Genomic DNA, 21,953 nt, shown 5'->3' with positions numbered 1-21,953 from the left:
AATACATCATGCTTCTAAACGCTGCCATGCTCCACAATAGAGATGTGGCCGCATGCTGATGTAGCAAATGGAAAACAATGACAGCGGAGCCGGTGCCTGTCTCCCGTTTTTTTTTTATATTCCTGCCAGTACTCAGAGCACTTTTCACGGGATAGGGAACTCATTTGTTTTCCATGACTAAGCTGGCCCCCATGCTCGACTGAAATGCTATCTTTTAAATGAGAACAGATTACCTCATTCAATCAGTAAGTGAAGTGAAGCAGAATTCTAATTGGGTTTCATGGGATTTTTTTGTTGCATACTTTTTTTTCTTCTTTCTCTTCCCTCTAGCAGTACATCTTCTCAGAGTGGTGTTCTCCTGTGACAGGGAAATCAGCTAAGAGCACTGCAACACCTGTTTTTCCGGAAACGTTGAAAATGAAAGCAGACGGTTGTTTTTTGGCCTTTCTGATCCAGCACTAGTAGTACTCGCATGAGTCTGTGATTCAGTAAGTGTGAACATATGCATACCTTTGACAGCCTTTGAAAAGAATACACACTTTATATCTGCAAAGTCTCACCCTTCCGATACATTTACCAAATGTGTGCTACCTATATTCTAGTAGGGAGACTGTTTCATTGAATGTTCATTCATTGACATTGTCCCTCTTGAGCAAATAAATATAACATTACATTCCACAGGTGAAAAGCTTTGAATGGCTTTCTTGCTCTTGGAAACACTAAGCAAACTCCCTTTGCGATTGAAGATCATGTTTTATGATCCAAAGCTCCATAACCACTACAGCAGGGACTTGTAGGAGCTACTTGGTCTGCTGATACAATGGTTGGGATTGTCATGACCATCAATAAAACGACAACAACAATACATGTAGTATGGCAGCGTGTCACTGTTTCGAGCCACACTTAAGGAGCTGTAACAGAATTAGCACAGATGTTTCTTTGCAGCCGGGCTACTCTAGAGTGCAGGCTGCCAGGTTTTTGGAGCCCTTGACTGTGTTAGAGGGAATGGAGACAGAATGCCGTAGTCCGCAGGGAACATGGGATCTCTGCTGGTGTGCTGGGCCTTATCCAAGACTCATGTCTAAACATAGCCGGCTCACGGTAACACAAACACCTTGAGTCCCCTTTGGGAGGTTAGAAAGGCCGCTGGAAGCTTACTCAATAGCTGACTCACTTTACACTGCTGTATCCTATTCAGGGATTTGATTCAGACAAAGGGGTGGGAATCCTGTAAGATGGACTGTGAGTGTGTGTGTGTGTGTGTGCCTATGCACATGTGCATAGAAAGGTGAGTGTTTCTGTGTGTGCACGGCTCTGTTACCTAACACTGTCATATAGATAAATAGGTTGGCCGTTAATGGAAGCAGGGGATGAAGGAGACGTGGAGGAAGGGGGAGAGTTTTGTATTTGCGGAATGTGATTAAGGCAATAAAACAGTAACAATTAAATTAGGCAGGTATCTGTGCCATCAGCATCGAGACTCACAGTACATCAGGACCCACAGTTATTATCAGCATGGCTAAGCACAGCACAGTGCAGTTCCACTCTCCCTTACATGCATATTGAAAAGAAAGGCTGTTGAATTCTCAATGGAATATAAAGAAGTAATAGTAGTAAAAACCATGCTGTCATGCTGTCTAATACTTGTGCATTACAGAGCTATTTTATGGTTCGGCCAAGGAATCAAAGTTAAATATGCAGATTTGAAATTAAATGCATATAATATTTGAAAACAAAAACAATTGTCCCGTGTAATATTGTGTTAAACGGAAAAGGAAGTATATACAATCCACTTGGGAATAACCTCGAAAATTCAGTCTAACTTGTCACTTTTTTTTTATAATAAAAAAATATCGATATGTAGTCCCACATTTTCGTTTAATCTCCTACTTGTTAGTGTTGCATCGATTTATGAGTTTTTTGGAATGGTGCACATTAAGTCAAAGAAATGTGCAATTATGCTGTAAATTACTGAACCAATTACATTGTAGTTGGTGCGCCCAGGCACTTACATTTAAAAATAAATAAATCAAACACTAGGAACAGCAAACTTCCTTTCTCAACTATTATGTGTGTGTAGCTGCAGCTATTGAAGTCATACCAATGTGGCTATAGGGAATAGTGGTCTAAAGAAATAGTCCAACATACAGTAGCATTAATCAACCATCGCTACCATACCATATATTTGCAAATAAGGACGTTGTGATGATTGAAGTGTCAGTCAATAGCAAACAAATCAGGCAGTAGCAACAGCAACAACAACAACAACACTGATAATATAAGGAGGATTGGGATGCTATTAGCTGCAGTGCCATACAATAGACGAGGTCTTTGTTGTCAGTCTGTGCTTAGTTGGCTGTGCAGATGAGGGACCTTATTTGCGTTGTTTGTTATTCTTTTTCTCTTTTCTCTGGTGGGTTTCTTGTTTGGATCTGAGTAAACCCTGTGCGACTCTGTTAGCCTTATGGTGATTGGTGGTTGAGTGATTGATATGTATGCTGCCAGTTAGCCTTCACCATTACACACAGTAACGAAAGATGCTCCTAGCCACTCGCCTTTCCCTCGCAGGGCTTTGATTTCCTGAGTGCTAACTGCAACACATGGTCATTACTCTCATATCCTTCACACTTTTAGCACTATACTCTCATCTTTTTCTTCCCCTTCCATAACCCTTGACTTCCTGCCCATTTCCTCTCTCATTGAGGTGTGTTTCTGGCAAAGGGTTCAGGTATCTGTGGCAATTATATTTATGTCCATTCTCTTGTTTTTAAGTCAGATTTTGGCAATCACTGGGGAGTTGTATAGGCAGCAGAGAGTGCCCAATGCATTTGACTAGTGCACCCCACTATCTTGGGTCTGTGTCTCAAGTGTCCATTGTATTGGCTGATGGCAAAGTGGCGCGAGGCACATTGGGAATGGATGGCTCTCTTGGGGGATGGAAAAGAGGCCATCCGTCTAAGAAGTACTCTGTCCTTGCGCCGTATCTGATCTGGGGGTAGACAGAGTGTATTAGCACTGAGAAATGGCCCCACACTGCTTGACCAGCTTTCCTGCTCTCCTCTGTGATATTGCTCTCTAGAGAGGGGGAATTTGCAGGGGGGCTTCTACCTAGTGGAAAACCTCTCGGGCCGAGCATTACGAGGCCCCGCAGAAAATCTCCCATGTCTGCCACGACCTGAACTCTTTGAAGCATTTTGTATAAAATGTCTAGATAAATCTAAATGACAAGACTATGAAACTGAAGAACTGGTACAGGGAGCATGGCCTTGAAGAATCAGAAAGTGATTAGTCCGCGTGGATATTGTTTAATCCTACAGCAGATTGGGTCTATCTACGTCAGAGAGCCAGACAGGAGGGGGGGACGGGGGGGGGGAATCAATGTTGGAAAAAGGTTGGAGGTTGACTCCAACCCTTTTCTTTTATTCTGAAGCTTGTCAAGAGAAAAGAAAAAGCCATCTCAACTGCCATTGCATCTTAGCTGTTGATACCCTGGGGGGAGAAGTCTGATTCTAGCATTGATCGCATAACAACAGAGGTGAAATCCCTCTGCAGGTACAATAGACGTCCTGTCTATGCCGTGCACCTACACAATCAAATACAAACCTTGTTCTCAACAATATCAATGCCCTCCCGCCTCCTTTTTTCTTTTTCAAAAGGGCAAAATCCATCAAAAGGCAACATCTCTGTTTTGCCGCCTGTGAGTGTGTTGTACATCTATTTCATTTCCCAGTACCATTACAAAATTCAGAGCTGGCCAATTGCCTTTGCTATCGATTTCATTCCATTTATTTTTCGGCGGGGTTTCTTAAAACCTCCCACACAGAAAAACCATCTCTTGACAAATCACTTCAGTGTAACACTTCTAGAGGACCATGAACAGTTTTATGAGAATAATTACTGTCCTTTTTTTAGTTGATCACAAGTCCATATGAAACAAAGAAAAATGTAAATAGTGATGCTAATAATTACATTATTCAATAAGGTCAAGAGTGAGAGGAATGCAGCTATACTAATATGGCATTTATTTAGCTGACGCTTTTATCCACAGTGACTAACAATGCATGGAAGTTCTTTGACCATTGTTTGAATTGTAATGGAAACAGGAAATGGGACTGGGACTTAGTATCTTAATTATTTAAAAGACAAGCTCACTTTCCAGTGACTCCTGTACATATTGGATGATCCTGCTGTTCACACTTTATCTGAGGTGCGAATGTTGAACCAATGCAGGCAGAAGAGTACCGGTATTGCATGTGTCAAAGCAGAGTTTATCTTTGTGCAGGTTATATATATATATATATATATATATATATATATATAGATAGATAGATAGATAGATAGATAGATAGATAGATAGATAGATAGATAGATAGATAGATAGATTCAAGAAAACAACTCTGCTCTTCTACTGTATATCAGCACCCTGTCTCGTGAAAGGGTTATTGAATACCAGAATATAAAAGTTGTCTAGGGATAGCTGTAGCGTTGAATGGATAGCCAACAAAACATGTATTGATGCGTCCTCATGGAGGCTGTAAATGTTTTATTTGTACAATGGCTTCAGAACGCATTGAAATCCCTTCATATTTTCTATATCTTGTAATCTCCCAATAACCTTCACTAGTCAGAAAGACAGAAAACACAATCTCAAAACTGTTAGGCAAACTTTTTGAATTTGCAATAAAGACTTGTTCGCTTAAACTATGGTGAGTATTGTTTAAGTTATTCAATGTCTTTTGTAGAACTATGGGCCCCTGAAGAACCTTCACATTCTTGTTCTAAAACGTAACTCGGTTTCCCACACATTATTTCCAATCTGTAGTCTTTAAAATAGGCTACAATGGTTCCAACCACACCTTAACTAACCTCCACCACTCACTCACACTAATTCAAGTATTTTCATTCAATTTGGGCTGAAATGTTAGTACAAGTTTACATCAGACTAAAGTGCTCCTCTTGCAGTGGAGTTAGTCTATAGCCTCTTTATTAATTCTCATCCCATTTTTTAAAAGAAAACAATGAAGAAAATGACAATTGAATGCGCTTTGAACACTATGCATTTGTAGACGATTTTCAACCATTCCAGCACACACATAAAAACACGAGCAAACCCCTGGGGGGGCAGACCTGCCTTCTTACTGTATACTTCTGAGCACAACCTAATCTCAGAAAAGCTGTACTGTTGACAGCTTCATCAGATATCATACATTTTATGTTTCCGGCTTTCCTCCAACACACTGATGGACATTTAATGTCCAAGGGAGAGGATATGACCACAAAGCAAACAGCTATGCAACAAAACACTCTACTGCTTTGCTGCAGCCCAGTGGAACATGACACATTTTCCCAAAAGATTCTTTCCTGAGGTGTATTTTCATTAAATCCTTCAGCATGACGGTGTTTCATTGATTTTTTCTACTCTTCCTTTCAAAGTTTGTCAAGATATAGGCTATACTGGTGTCATGGCACCATACAAAGGTGTCTGGGAATGATGAATGATGCATGCTATTACATGCTAAGACCTAATTCAAAAGGTGGAGTCAGCGATTCTGGAGAATGCATGTTGTCAAATTCACTGTTTTTAGTCAAAATCAGTGAATAGCTCCTCCCTATCCGCTACTTGTCAACACTGGGTGTGTGCAAAAACAAATACAGTTTTAATCAGCTCTTTAAACGGGCATGTTGCTAGCTACGGTGGGCCCATTTGTTTAAGAACCCTTTGTTCATATACACATTCAAGGAGCCTAGTTTTTGCATTGACACCAGATTTTGTTTCAGCGCCCACACAGTACAGACAGGGAGCGGATTGCGAGGAGATATTCACTGATTTTGACAAAAGGTGATTTTTTTAATCTCCAGAATCGTTAACCCAACCTTTAAAGTTAACTGTACCACCTAAAGTTTATATTTAAAACTATGGTAAACCTTATGTTTTAATGCATTTATGACTTGAGAAACACTTATTGTTGTATGATCTCACCTGTAGAGTGTGACAGGAGGGTTGGCCTTTGCAGAGCAGTGGAATTTCACAAGGTTACCTTCCAGAACGGGCTGCGGCTCCACTGAGAGATTGACAAGTGGGAGATCTAAAAAAAAAAAAAAACAGCAACAACATAGAGACACAAAAGACAACCAATTACAGATATGGCAGCCCCTTCAAACATCCTGTAGTGAGCTGTTAGAGACTATGTTGTTGACATGTTCTGTAACTGTGAATAAGGCTCAGAAAGAAAACAAATATAGCGCATAGTCTGCAGAGAGAAGAAACTAGACACCTTATGAGCAGCTCAAAAAACATCTAAACTCTAAAGAAAATATACACAGACCAACATGCAAACTAGAATCACACTTGTATTCAAGCAACCTTCATTTTTCAAATGTATTTTCTCTTGACCCATGTCTAATATGGCTGTCTTTTAGCTGTACCATGCATATAGCACTGCAGGTAATAAAAATGCTCCATTTAAAACCACTTCTGAAAAATTATTTTTATTTGGATTATACAGAAACCTGTGGCAGAACAGTTGTGACTACTTATCACACATTTTGGCACAGCATTTTCACCCAAATAGTCAGCAATTTACTCCTGAATAATTTGATGTCCTACTTGTTATATTCCCACCTGGGGGTCTGGGCCCAGGTGCCTCTATAACACATTCACAGGTGTGGGAGAGACCATGCTATTCTTACTCTATTATATTCATTAGCACATTTAGAGAATGCAAAGAATCAAAGGAAAGCTTGACTCAATATAATGAGTTGCAGTTACTTGCAATTTAGGAAACAATAGTCCACGGTGCAACCCACTGCAATTAAAACAAACGAGCAACCTCAGCGATACAGTGCAATTAAAACAGTTCTTGGAATAACAAGCATACAGATCATGCAAATTTCATAAAACAACATAATCTATCCTAATTGACAAAGGTGGGATTCTTTTTGAAGATGTGTGTTCATTTCCATATCAATCACGTCCCATGTGAAACAAATAGCTATTTACCCCACAGACTCAGAACATTTATTTCAAGTAGGTGAGGCTATTTGTCAGGGATTTATACGTAAGTCGTATGAGCGTATTTAGGTGAGAGCTTAAAATGCAGCGAGGGGAAACATTGATCAAACTGAACTGTAGCTGTCCAATAGTTGTTTAATGGAATGTGCCCTGTTACAACAATTCATACAGTCCAATTTATCATGATGTGATGGTATAAAAAAAACATTGTGTGCCATTATAGCAGGTTAACTGTATTATGAAATGCCACTTCCAAAGACTGCATAGACACGTTACATTTGTGGCACCAGTATAGGCTATACATTATGGACAGTAGAACAGTCCCAGGGGGGAAAGCTTGTTAGGGGTTTGTTGTTTTTTGCAGCCATCTGTTTCAAAGGTGTACCAAGTCTATATGCTCTGCGTTCAATGTTACTTATGCAGCAACCAGGGACTGTGTTTGGACGTGGATGAAGAGGAGCAGGGAATCCACAGAGAATTAAAGAAGCACACAAACACCACCGTGATGAAGCCAGACCCCACTGTGTATAGCAATGTAGAGTGAGAGAGAGAGAGAGAGTGTGTGTGTGTGTGTGTGTGTGTGTGTGTGTGTGTGTGTGTGTGTGTGTGTTTGTGTGCGTGTGTGTGGGCATGAAGTGTAGGAAAACTGTTTTTTACCCTGTGGCTGTGCAGATGCTTTGGGATGGCTCAGCTGCCACAAAGCCCCAGAGAGGGGGGTGGTCCAGGTGCCATATTCCTCTCTCTCTCTCTCTCTCTCTCTCTCTCTCTCTCTCACACACACACATACACACACACACACACACACACACACACACACACACACACACACACACACACACACACACACACACACACACACACACACACACACACACACACACAGTATTCCCCATCAGCAGACTAACTTCCCCCGTAGAGAGTTGCCCCCCCCACCAACCACTCTACCTTCAAATCCACGAGTTCCACCTGTGCCAGTTTTCCCCAGGCCGATAAAGAAAAACAACAACACTGTGGATCCTGGAAGACCCAAGGCCACAGTGAACCAGCCAATCTCTCCAGGTACTGAGCGGCCAACTGTGTGTGTGTGTGTCTGTGTATTTGCATGTGTAGGCACATGATTATCGGTGGGTATGTGTGCATATTAAAGGGCATGTGGGTGTGTGTTATCGTATAAAAAATAAACTTTCCGTGCCTTGAGCTGCGGCATTTGCTGCCAAAAAGGTGTATTCAGCATCGCATGCGGTAAATTGTGTGGACAGAAATGTGGGCAGAAGGGAACATCAGGGGCAAAATGACAGATGTGGCAGTGGTTGGTTGGTTGGTTGCTGGTAATAAAAATCCAGCAAGCTGCAAGACGCTGTATAGAGTTAAGACAAAGGGCAGACAAAAGCCGGGAAGATCTGGAGGTGGCGCCTTAGCTTATAGGTACAGTGTATGTGTAGAAGCTAATCGCCAAAGTTAATTCACATGCCTTTTTTAAAAAGTGTTCCTATGATGTACTTTTTAATCATGCCAACCTTCCGGAACTTGCTGCCAGGAGACCTCTAATCAAACACATGCTCATTACCGTCACTCTGGCTAGTAATATGTTCTTTTTCCAACAATTGAAGCATAACAACTTCAACCTCCCCTAAAAGGTCCCTGTGAGCAAGAGGTTACGTCGTCATGACAAATTTACATCTATATCCGAGTCGGACGGGTCGATTGTTGCATAGTTTCATATTCATGAAGAACCACAAGCAAAGGCAGCCATGGGACAGCTGCTGTCAAAAAGTCTGACAGCAAAGGGACTGTCACTTTTTCGACACCTTTGACCCCTTCCGATATCACATCTTTTTTAATAACACAGTCAATGTGCCACTCTGATGTATAAATGCATGAGTGGCTGAGAGAATCCCCATCAATATGCACAGTGGTTAATTCTTCAGATTTGTCAAGAGAGTAGGAGTGAGGGATAAAGAGAGGGAGTGGGGGACCGATCGCTGCTATATAGTGAAAACAACAGTACATGAATTGGGATTGGGGGGCTGGGGGCAGTGTTAAAGTTGGCCGACAGCTTTTGATCAGTTAGTTCAAAGTGGAGACCAGATGGTGTTTCTGGAACAATCATCCAACTTCTCTCCATTTCCTGGAGATAGTGCCAACACAAATTGTTTTTCCCCTTTTCTTAAAGCTCAATTTCCCGTCTCTCCGGCGCCGCTGTAGACAGCTGTTCTCCTGTAGGACTGGCCTCAAACTCCAGGAGTATCAGCCGCCTCTACCTCTACAAAGCAGTTTGTGGGCCGTCCGCTTGTGGCTGACGGCTTAAGCATTATGTGAACACTGTCATGTGTCTGGTTGAGTGGAACACTTAAAGGGAGAACAGACTGACTGAGAACCTGAGGTCAAGCATATTGATCATGATATATTCCGCCGTGGTACAGCAAAGCATTTACTCAAGCTTTAATGAACGCAGATGTTCTGCTATTCAAATAGCAGCCTTAAATAAGAAGGGGCTACATTGCTTGTAGCATATCTCCAAGTGTTTAACTATGTGCATTAGTATCAACGTTTTGTTACAGATCCAATCAAAAGATAGTAGTCAAAGCTTAGTTTGGAGCATCAGATAAATCCTCATATCTTCGGAAGTGCCATATTAAGAAATATTCACACAAGCCTTGCATTTAAGATCCCATGAGATAATTCAGTATTGCAGCATCGTTAATGTACAGACAATTTTGGGGTGTGTATTGCCCCCTTATCCTGGCACACTTTTTTTCAAATTCTCTCTCCTTCAAAAGTCCTCTCAACTGCCTGCCGACAAGTTTGCCATTAACTGCTTGATTAAGCAGTGAGACCATGTAGCTGCTTCTAAAAAAAAAGCAAATCCTCCCCAATTGCACATCTGCATGTTCTTTATTAATTGGTCATTACAAATGGCATTAATTTCCCTCCCACATGGTTCAGCTTGTTTGCAATGCAAACACATGGAAAGACCTTGGCTTGGTCATTTCAGAGTGCATGTTCAAAAGCATGTTTCGTAGCCTCTGCAGGTATACACAGATGGACCAGAAAACATTAGAGGAATATTTTAAGTGGGATTCAGAAGGAAATGAAACAGTGGCATCAACATCATATTTCACTGTGGTGGTGTTACGCCAGGGGTTAGGGGGACTTCACTGATTAAAGTCCAAAGGGCATAATGCAAGTTAAGTCATGCTGTCAGAGAAAATAGCATCAGGGGGTAGCCACCCCTCCGCTATCAAATAATTGCAGTCAGCTAATGGACTGGTATGGACAACTGAAGTCAGCAGTCTATGCTGGCTTCTGAATCACCTCTGTTGGCTCTAAATCCCTCTCATTCTGGCAACATCACCAGTACATACTGTATTTAGATGCTAATTTGACTAACCCTAGGTCAGATACCTCCGTATGAACTTCTGTGGGAATGGAAATGCTGAGGTGGATGTAAATCATGAGCACTAAAGCAACGATTAAAGAAAATACCGTTATAAAATGCATTGGTTTTTAAGGCCGGTTTAAGCTGTTGAGCAATGTGCAAGGTTGTGTTTAGATTACTCTCATTTGGATAGCTGTAAGGATGTAGCAGAGAGGGAAAAAGGGTTCACCTAAGCTGAGATGTGAGTGGAATACAACATGTTGAGAAGGGCAGACGGACTGAGAAGGTTTTAATGATTTCCGTTGCCATTAATATAATCTCACTCATTTGGTGAGTTAGATAACTCTGGGCAAGAAAATAAAAGCCTATTTGAATTCCTAATATTAGGACTTACACATACAGAGAAAAATACATATTTTCAGGGAATTAACTATGTATTCAATAGCTGCAAACTGGACATTTCAGACTTCTGGTTAGCGAGAGGATAATGAGTCTGAGTAATCTAAAATTACTGTCCACACAATCAACACACATGTTGCTTTCACCAGGCTGTATGCTTTGAATTCATTTTGAAGAATACTTTTTTTTAAGCATGCCAAATTCCAAAACCCAATTGTAAGTCAATCAGATCTTGGATGGACACAAGTGGTTTAGAGTTCTGTTTAGGCTCAGTGATGTTCCGTAAACGGCCCTCACCACCTCACTCTAAAGGCTAGACTGCCATTGGTCTCATCTTCTTTGTTACAGAACTGAAGCACATTGCAGCACCACTTGTAAAACCCATGAGTGCATATGAGGGAACATGGAACGGATGAAATGGATTTGGATGAGCAATAAACATGGACATTAATTATTTCTATTTTTCAAATGTGTTACGAAACATTAACGGCTTTAAGTCTAGATTGACCAGATAAACGTCAGTATGATTTTAGCCATGGGAAGATACGGCAATGTTTGAGGATGTCCAACTTTACGAGGACCAATTTTGTCAAAACATATTGAATATCAGTGCTGGCTATTAGAAGCATTTACCACTGCCAACACTTATAATCCAGTGGCTGTTGAATCATGAAATAAGAGTTTTTCTTTTTAAAAAGGGAACATCCAAGCACAATTGAAAGTAGATGGTCAAGTGTTACATGTATTTTACAATCCGAAACACTTGAGGTCTGAAGGAACCATTGCTTTGATAGGAAGGGTGATGGCTTTCACCTTTGCAGTGAAAGGCTAACTAAGACAGTATTGTGGGCAGAAGAAAACTAGGTTTATTTTCAGTTTCTGAGATGTGATACATGCTCTTCCATTTGGCCTTGTTCTATTGTCTGACAGTGGTCTAGACATCGTTAAGAGTCATCTTTGTTTTTTATCGTATTAAAATCCTTAATGAATGAGAAAAATACATTTCTGAGTTAAGAGCACCTGAGATGTCACAGTTGATTCTGAATATTAGTTCATGGAGGAATACATTGTGTTAGAAAACCGCTGTATGTACAAGGTCAGGTTTTCTGTTTGCTTCTTTTTTTTCTTATCGGGTTGATTTGGTTCAGCCAGCATTTTTTCTTTAATGGTCTGAAAGTTCCAATCCTCTGAATTGGGACACATCTTTGTTGTGCTGCCTCATCTGTATGACAACAGAAGCTTGCCATCAATATTTACCACTCGACCTCTATGGAGGACTAAAGCGCCTAGGTCTGCTCCTTAAAGTCAAGTTTCATATGCTACCATTCCCGATGTGTTCTATCATTTATTCATCCGACACCTGTTTTTATTGTCACAGTATAAGACTGGGTGCCACTCTCCAATGCAGTCACCATCTCTGAAACGCGTGGTGCATTCATATTCTAGTGGTTTCCAGATTTGCAACTTCAAAACATTTGATCACTTAATCCAAATTGCAGAAATGGACAAATAGGTAAATAGTCACAATACATTTCAGCACTGCACACCTTGACAATAAACCATTCATAAATAAAATCCAGATAAATAATCACATATCTCTACCTTTGGTATATTAGGAGTTTACTGCATCCGTCTGCGTTACAGTGCTCAAAGCGTACATCTGTGTTGTACATCTGCATCATAGCTTATTTTTATATAAAAAAAAAAAACATGTAGTGTTTTCAGACGCAGTTGTTGAGCCACTAACCTAATAATCGAATCAATCTAATCAGGCAGTATGTGCAGTATTGAAATTAAGTAAAAAAATTATCCCCAACACGAATGATTCAAAGTTCAATTACAGCATGTTTCAATTTCAGGAGAAGCATCATTTGCAAGTGGATCTTAGCACACAAACTCCTGAGGCTCTGCTGAACACTTTACCTGTCAAGTCTGCGGCAGGGGGGAGAAGGAGGGAGGCAAACGCGAGGCTAAGCCTTATGGGAGACAATTTGAATCTTGACAATTAGTCTCTGCTGTCGCTCGGTTTGATCTCAAACTGTGAAAAATGTTGTCAAGAGATTTAATTGTGTAAAGGGGGCACATTTAGGAATGCTAATTAGGAATGCGCGGCACTCATTTTTCAGGGTTAAATCGCACATTCAGGAGCGAGGAGGATGCCATGATGGTGAGCATTTATCACAGACACATCATTATACATGGTGACAAATCAGTTTACATGTGGGCAGACGTTCCCTCTCTGACTAGGGCATGACAGAAACAAAAAATGACGAGGACAAAATGCCAGCCTTGCAAACACTAACAACTGTTAATAATTTTTTTACCCCCGCGCCTGAGTTGGCCTGATGGTGCTGTGCCCGCTCTTGCCATGCATTGCCTCTTGTGGTGTACATAATGAAAATAATGGAGCCGTCAGTCATATTGGCTCCTTAAATAGCATTTTCTGCTTTATTAGTCATACTTAATGGTGTTGAAGGGGCGTTGAGTGATGCAAAATCCCCTTTGTTCAGAGCCCCTCTCTTTTGCCGTGAAGGCTTCTCGATAGAAAAAAGATTCCCTGACAATTTAGGGCTGAATGTGTTTTACACGCTGGGCTTAACTTTCCCTATTTGGAGTGAAACTGCGCATGCACTCATCAAAGAGATTGATGGCATGAGCATGGAAATAAAAGAGGTGGAGACAGTGTGCGTAATGCCACAGTAGGCAGGTAGACGGACTAAAAAAGACAACCCATTCATTTTAGACGGACAGCTCCTTTGATATTTCATGATGGCGGGCAAAAAAAAAAGGAAAAAGAAAATTATGCATCATCAATCCATCGTCACACCTACATGGTATGAAAGCAAAATGGAAACCAATTATAAATATCCATCGGAGCATTAAACAAATCTTAGATGTTTACAGTGTGTTGGTCTCGTATGTTCGTCTGACAGTTTTACGCCCCTACATGTGCGAAATACCTGAAATATTGAGCAATGCATGTGATTCGCAGACTTAATTTTCTCCATCTTTACTGCTCACTCACCAAGGAAATAAAAAAAAAACAATACGATGTACAAAAAACCTACATAAAACGTAATATATGCTTACGTTGGATGTCAATTGTGACGCTGGTCTCCTTGCCATTGGGGACTGCTTTGTTGGAGGCCTTACAGATGATCTGCTGACCCGTCTCGATGTTGGAAGGCGATAGGTAGAGTGTGCTCACAGTGCTTTCTCTCCTGCCATCCCGGAGCAAGGTCTGCAAGGAGCAAATGTAAAAGTTGAGTGAAGTTGAAAGTAACAGTGTAGGCAGTCGTGTGGATGAAATGTTTTTTTTTTCGCCTTAAACAATGTATGAAGCAGGGTTGGATGGTCCGATGGCTAGTCATGCATGGAACCTTAGGTTTGGATCCATCCATCATCAATAATACGAGTCAAATACGTTTTGAAGATTGGATCTTCAATAACTCAAATTCAAGTTGGGAATCTAAACCGTTGAAGTGATACACAAAGGGAAGAGAGACGGAACAAAGCGTTCATCGGATACACTTTGATAGATGGGTGTAAAATTGTAAAATAAAATCACAAAATACACACATTTTATCCCACGAGGGGTTGAAAGAGGCAACAACTATCAGAACCCTCTAGCCTGTAGCTTTACTGAGAAGAAGAAGTGAAAAAAAAAGTAGAAATATATTTTTTTGAGCCTCTTTTGTGTGTCTGGAGAGCCGCGCTCTAGTGCATGGCTTGTCATACTCCACAAAGGAAATCAATCTTCTTTTCAGCGCTCATCCTCTGAGCCCTACATTGTGGAAGCCATCTGGAATCGGTTGGTAGCGCTCAGTATAGCTCTCACTCTGCCTAAAACGCTCAGGGGGGGGGGGGGGCTACGGTAGCCTCTGTTAACCAGTGCGGGGCAGAACAAAGTCACTGACTAGAACAAATTGTGTCGGCAAACAGGGCACAGTGTGGTCAACCACAAAGTCAAGATGCATTTCCCTGCCATGTCTTTAAAGGGGGATCACTGTTGCTTTGCGTTTTTGAAGAAAAATAAAGCCCGGCTATGGTGAAGTGCATCAAACATTTACTCAATATAGCAACATAACTATACTTTATTGACAAGAGGGAGCTGACTGTGGACTTGCTTTACTGCATTGCTACCTTTGAAACAGCCTCACACAAATGTATGGATTCCTTCATGGATATTTCCTTCACTTGGAGTCAGCAAGAAAAGCAATAATGTCACACCTCAACTTCTGCAAATCAAAACTTCTGTAAATGTTATGGCTCTGTACTTATGGGCAATAGCCTTAAACATGAAACGAAAAGCTGATATGTCATGACTGAAACTCAGCCAGCTACATAACTGTAATAATACAATGTCCTAAATAGAGCTAAGCAGCATATTTCAACCACCATAATCACTACCCATTAATCATTACCTGAGTCAAACTGTGGCTCATTGTCAGCAGTCTACTGTAATGCAAGGGTTTATTTGAAATATAATCTAACTTCATGCCCGCTGTGCTAAACGCATAGCCTATTGTTTATGGGAAAATATAATTAAATTGCTACAAATAGTTCAAGTACCTCATACATCTAAGTTCACATTGAAGCACCTGTGTGAAGATTAATAAAGAAAATGCTCATCAATACACAAACAAGAGCTTCAAGTTTAAGGACATTAAATATGCCATGCATGTTTCTGTGGAGTCCATTTGTATGAAGAACCATGCAATGCAATTCATAGTTGTGCATGAGTCACTTCCTAAGCAGAACGCATTGGCTGTCAGACTCAGGATATGTCAATGTAATATCCTTTCTGACACAATCAGGATTGTTTCCTGCGTCGCTTTGGACCTGTCTGAAGTCATTAATCTTTGGAAACGGGTTAGCCGGATGCTGCGTTGAATTCAACACCACGCCACATTACAAACTGATACAATTTCATATCACTGCATGGAGCATATGTGAAGAATACTTTTACCCAGGCTAGGCTAGGAATGGCAACAGTCACACGGATTGAGACGGAACGGGCTGATTTTATTCCATGGTAAATTAAAGCTGCATGTGTTGATTTGATTTCTGACTACTAGAGGGTAAAAGAGACATGCAGCAACTAGCCAGAAACCTCAACAGGGGCATTCCATTGACACTCTCTTGTCGGTGACTGAGGAATTATAACTAATATTTTCATTCATTTCAGCCTGTGTTTGTTTACATCATCTCTTTGCTATACAGCTTATTTTGCGTTGTTTTGTTTAGGTATACTCAGTTTACTTTCTACCTAAAATAGCAGCTTAACAAGCCTTGAGCCAGCTAACATATAAATAGCTAAGCCTAAACTATAGCCTGACTTTAAGCTGCAACTGCCAAGCCAGGCTTTACCTGTGACCTGTGAGTAAACGATCAGGCATTGGCCACCTGGATTATCTGTTCATTAAAAAAAATGGCTGCATTTAATGTATTACTTACTAAAATAAACTTGATGCGCTTGCTGTTTTTTAGACCTAGCACCTAAAAACCTGGATCTCGAGTCAGACACGTAGTTAAAAGGATTCGGGTTATCATTATATGAATGGATACTGCAATGCTAATTGATGATATCTTCTATGCAAATCATATACTATATTGTCGTCATTGAGTTTGCACAACACATGTAAATGCACCATATCCTGAGGAAAACTAATCCAAGTATTTGTATTAAAAAAAAAACGTTATTCTTAATTTGAAGAATAATGACAACTATACATGATTCTATTTTATTAGTTTATTATTAAAAATAAAAATACATTATTATTGTTTTCTTCATTAAAAAGCACTATAGTCTCAGAACCACCTTTTGATCCTCTAATTTCGTCAATATATAGTTGATGGAAAAAATCAAAGCAAGCTTGTTACTCATCTTTTATGAGCATTTCATTCATACCCCCCCCCCCAAGTCATCAATAACGCAAACTTCATAACATTAAGTCAAAATTAAAAATGATCCACTGAGACCTTTGCAGGCACGCTGGGAAAGCCTTGATTGGATCAGTAATAGGGGATGTAAGGGAAAAAAGCCTTGCAGGGATGGTGCTGATTTTACCAAATAAGCATAAGCTAATCATTTATACATCATTAATATTCTGCTAACCCAACCAACAAGCCTTTGATTTGATATAAAATGTATCTCTGGGTTGTATTGAAATGCCTAATTATTTTTTTAATATTCTGGACAACAAAAGGTTTATCTAACCCAAAACAGTCAATGTTCTTATCATTGTACTACATATGAATGCATAAGTGACATTTTCTTTTTCTTTACTGGGGTTAAAAAGCTTTCTTTATTTAACTTTACTCGCTATCAACTCAGATGAAAATACCAAATCAAAAGTTCTTATAGCGATGCATTGAAGCAATCTATATTCAACTATTTGAATGTACTGTATATCTTAAAAAATAAGGTCCATTAGCTTGCCAAAATATGTTGAGCTCTTTTCAAACTGGCACGAACAAATTATATTAGTGGTGAATGTAAAGAGCCCTTACACTTAATACTCTCCTCGGCTGCTGGCAAAACTAAACCGGCTTCATAATGAAAAAAGAGTTGACCTATTTAATGCCCACTCAAATTTTAATAGCTTGCTTTATTTGTAAGTATTTTCCTACCCTATTACTCAATGAGGTTGATGATTAAAATGCAATAAAGTGCTCTAATTACACAAACAGACTCCCATGAAGGATAAGAGAAAAAATAATGAAACCGAGAGGCAGCAAAAGCAGCCGCTTTCGACCACTCGTAGGAAAGTAAGGTGGTAGGAAAAAAAGGGAAATCGGATCACAAATGGGATACTTTTTTCTTCCTGCTGAAAAATTAAATCAATCAAAAGTAGCAGTTTCATGTAAACTTTATCAATTTTACCTGATGTTAAACAGCAGCATACAATTCCACAGCAATGCTGAGCGGGTATACCATTAAAAAAAGCATCATACCGCTATTCCCAGGAAGATCAGCACATCAAAATGTCATTAACAAAAAAAAATAAAAAAATCCAACCTCCTAACACTGCGATAACTCCCCGGTCTCCTGCTCACCTCTCTGCTTTGCCATTGGAGCGTTCACGAAAAAAATATGTAACACATCGGGGGAGGAGAATGCATCATGTATTTCAAATGATTTGTTGTAACATCCCAGTGTAAAAAAAGTATCACAGAGGAAGTGTGCACACCTCCAAAACCACAGCTCAGACCTGGAGGCTGCTACACACACAGTCATCTGCTGTTTGCCACGGAGCACAGATGGGAGATGAGTGTTTGAGAGAAGATAGAACATTATTCATTAATTTCCTCCTGCCCACATCTTCACACAGCTAGTCTTTCTACTTGAATCATTCGAGCTTACTGTGACAGGCTCCAGCCACTTAGTTTTTTGGGGGGTGCCCCCCCCCCCCCCCTCCATAATAAACTACAGTTCTGTTTTCCGAAAGCTATACCCTCACTAATGATAAGCAATGTGTCAGTTCAGTGACCTTCTTATATGGCAAAAACCAACACACATTTTTGCTAAGTAATAGCTTTATTCATACACTTTCTCTTCGACCATCGGTCCGGGAAATCGTTTTTCTCCGAGAGGTCATAGAGATGAGGGTTTTTTTGGAGGCTTTGGTGGGAAATTATCTTTTGGGTCAGAACTATCATTAGATGCGACACCATCAGGAAAGCCATTTCTGTAAAAACCCTCCATCGCATCTGCTCGCATTAGTCCTCTTCATCTGCGGGATATGAGGAGAGCATCAGAGCAGATGATTATGCTTACCGAACGTCCCCTCACTGCTCTTCGGACCCCAAAAAAATAGTCATCTCCTTTTAATTGAAGCCATTGCTTTTTAATGGTAGGCAATAGAGATAAGAGGAGACAGAGTGACATACTTGGGCTCAGTGCAGGCATGATGTGAACATCCATCAGCTAACACCAGCAACAGCATGTCCCTTATACAGTATCTGCCTTTCGGTGTGAGACAAAGTCAAGGCACGGAGCGCACTCTCCGCCCACCATTAGCGAGCGGCACCTCCAGCAAATCACTTTATTCAAATGCGCCCGGTGCTGTACCCCCAGTCCAATCAATGGCAGTTATCTGCCTCTTTGAAAAAAGCCGATAATGGGATGAGGCAGCGCTAGGAAACGAGCGAAAAGGCGGGGGAGGTGTTCTCTAAAGTGTGTCCAAAGTGCCTAGTCTCTTTATGTGCTCTGTTTAAATGGAAATAGAACATGACAGTGTTGATTCAATAATTAGCCTTCGAGGAGTGAATGTCAGTCAAAAGTCTATGGGAGTCAGGTGATCATACCACAACAGGCTGGTGTGAACAGAGGGCTATTGCGTATACCGTGGCATCAAATGTGGGAACGCGCCGGGCGAGATACGTAAAGTCACACCGGCGGTTCCCTGATCTCGCCATCTGCTACGTCTGAGCCGGCGCGTATATACAGGAAGAAAAAGGTCAGCCATCTTGTTGTAATCAAAACACAACCTGGATTTTCAAGGGATTTCATTTCGGCGAGCAGTCTGGATGCAAACGCCCTCTGATGACTCAGGCAGTCACTTTGGAACATGTCACAGGCGTTGAGCACTTTTGCAGTAATTTTTCGCAGCAAAACAAGACATGTAAAGTAATGGGTGTTTTCAATACTAATCTTAGGTGACTTTAAAGGTGGTGCACCTGCCGTTAGTTTACAACACATACTCACTTCAAACAGTGTACCTGGGGATACACCTTAGAAAATGTTCATTTCTCTGACACATTCAAAGTAACATTGTGCACCTTTTAATACAAAAAAAAAAGCACAGCCATCCTGCAACCCTGTTCCCCAATATTACTAACTATCCCCAGCCGGTCTCTATACACCTGGTATGACACACACCTCCATGCTTACCTTGGAGTACATGGCCCCGTTGAGAACCTCTCCGTTGCGGATCCATATGATGGAGGCGGCTGGCTTGGCGTTGTCAGCGTGGCAGGTCAGATTGAGGTGATCACCGGCCCTTAGGCTCACCACCGGCCCTCCACTGATGACTGGGTCCTCCGGGGGAACTGCCCATACAAGCACAGAGAAATGTGGGGCCATTTAGCCATTTGACAACCATATGAAATGAAACCTTTATTAGGAAAACAAATGTGGGAATGTGTTATTCTAATAATTCAATCTGGACTATTGACAGAATGTGAATAATCATACATTATTGAATGTGTTATTTTTGTTGAATGCAGAATTATGGCATACTAGCAGCGAACATTGATTCCTGCATGACACCTACCCTCACACACCATGCAGTCATAGCCATTTAATGAAAGTGATTAGACGGCAGACAAGGGACAAAAGAAGTATTCTTGTGTACACATTATTTTTCTCTAAAACATGAAAGCCATGTTTATGGTTACTCTTTTTTTTTTTTTTACCTTTATTTATACAGGTATATCCCATTGAGTCCGAAGACTCTTTTGCAAGGGAGACCTGTTCCCATTTACACGTTACCATTCACACACACATTCATACACCGATAGCAAACTATCGACATTCACACGAGGCAAGGTGGGTGAAGCGTCTTGCCCAAGGACACAACAACTATGACACAGGTGGCAGGGCGGGCATCAAACCTCCAACCCTTTGATCATCGGCCGACCTGCTCTACCAACTGAGCCACAGTCGCCCCTAAAAGGGCTTACTACAAAGTAAGACATTTCCCCTGGATTATGCTTGTAGTATATCTAAAACCTAGTAGCAATAGATTGTGCTGTTTGAGGCCGGAAAAGCTTTGCACAGGTCACAGCATGAGACTCTAAATAACTAACAACTCTGGCATCATTCAAAGCAGATGTGTTTCCCAAACTACACATACGATGCACACATACAGTACATGTCGAAATCAAATAGGATTCAGTCTGTGCACAACCCCCCCTCATACATATGAATATTTGTTCACCCTATTTCTCTCCATATCAGCTTTGACAAATACAGTAGAGAGAAGAAAGCATCACAGCGATGCAGTATGGGTCTGAGAATGGCACTGATCAAAGTCCTATTCCTGTTTTACCCACGAGATGATCTGTTTGCTTTTTTGTTTTCTTTCTTCTTTTTTTCGTTGATAACTGAAACTCTTGTAAATTATTGATTGACCTGAGTGCTCATTACAATGCAGATCTGGGGCAAGATGAAATCAAAGGCTGCAGGCAGCTGCCATATTCCCCTGCACAAGCATTGTGATCAGGAGGAAGTTTGTACGGGCTAGAAGTATGCTGTCAGTGGCACTGTGATGAATGAAAACAAAGAAAATGCAATTTGGGATTTTCACATTTAATGACAATAAGTGTAAAATAGCTCTTATATGGCAGTGTGCATTCAGTGTTCTATGTTGTCATTTCTTATCACTTTGCTTAACTTGGTTTTTGCTTGAAATTGCCACAAATTTGTACTTGTCTTTGTCAGGGCTGTAGTAAGTTACTGCTAATGCAAACTGAACATTTCCTAATTATTTAGCCATTTCAGACACATTAACTGCTCAAGGAATGCTTGCCGAACTGGTTCTCACCGCCATGAACTTCATAAACAGAAATATTTTAAGATCACAACTTTAAAATGTGTATTTTGATTGGATTAGATGGAGTTTATAGTTCACCTCAATGAAAATGTGTCAGTATCATCTGCAGTACAGCACATATAGCACACTATCCAACGCATTATTGTATCACACGGGGGTGGCATTTTGTTCTCTTATGACTAATGCCTTTTCATTACCAAAAATGATAAAACAATAAAAAATAAACTTGGAAGCATTCATTCCACCAGCGCCAAACGTATATAAAAAAATGTGTAAGAAGTGAATCAGACCAAGTTGGGAAAAGAGAGAATTTTGGACTCTCTTTTTTAAGACCACACTAATGACTCGAACAAACTGGACCAAGTAAACATGCTATTTCAAAGACAATTCTCACTCACTAGTTTCCTATTGTGTGTACTGTGTTTTGACTTTGCAATGCTGTGTTGATTCTGCCCCGGCCGGCTCCCTTTCATCTAGGCCTTCATTAGTATGCGGAGGGTTGGTACTAGAGGTAGAGGAATCCTCGGGTCAGCACGCAGCAGATCAGACAGAGTGTGCTGATCTCGGCAGGTCGAGAAAGAATCTGTGTGAGAATGTGGTCACC

The 21,953-nt window shown here is 40.7% G+C and overlaps 1 protein-coding gene across 3 annotated transcripts in view; it reads right to left on the bottom strand.

Annotated features, from left to right (window-relative positions):
• kirrel3b (kirre like nephrin family adhesion molecule 3b) overlaps positions 1-21,953 on the bottom strand; it is a gene marked incomplete at its 3' end in the record, with an annotated part of 145,534 nt that overhangs the window by 16,082 nt on the left and 107,499 nt on the right. For all 3 annotated transcript variants that reach the window (XM_080053634.1, XM_080053635.1, XM_080053633.1), the window contains exons 4-6: positions 19,687-19,844; positions 13,881-14,031; positions 5,981-6,086 (exon numbers count right to left, since the gene is read on the bottom strand). In XM_080053634.1, the coding sequence (XP_079909760.1) occupies positions 5,981-6,086; positions 13,881-14,031; positions 19,687-19,844 (415 nt within the window). The remainder of the gene's footprint in view (positions 1-5,980; positions 6,087-13,880; positions 14,032-19,686; positions 19,845-21,953) is intronic.

The sequence above is a fragment of the Ammodytes marinus genome (assembly GCF_949987685.1).
Source record: "Ammodytes marinus genome assembly, chromosome: 3".
In the NCBI taxonomy this organism is placed as follows: domain Eukaryota; kingdom Metazoa; phylum Chordata; class Actinopteri; order Uranoscopiformes; family Ammodytidae; genus Ammodytes; species Ammodytes marinus.
This window is presented reverse-complemented; position numbering and strand designations above follow the sequence as displayed.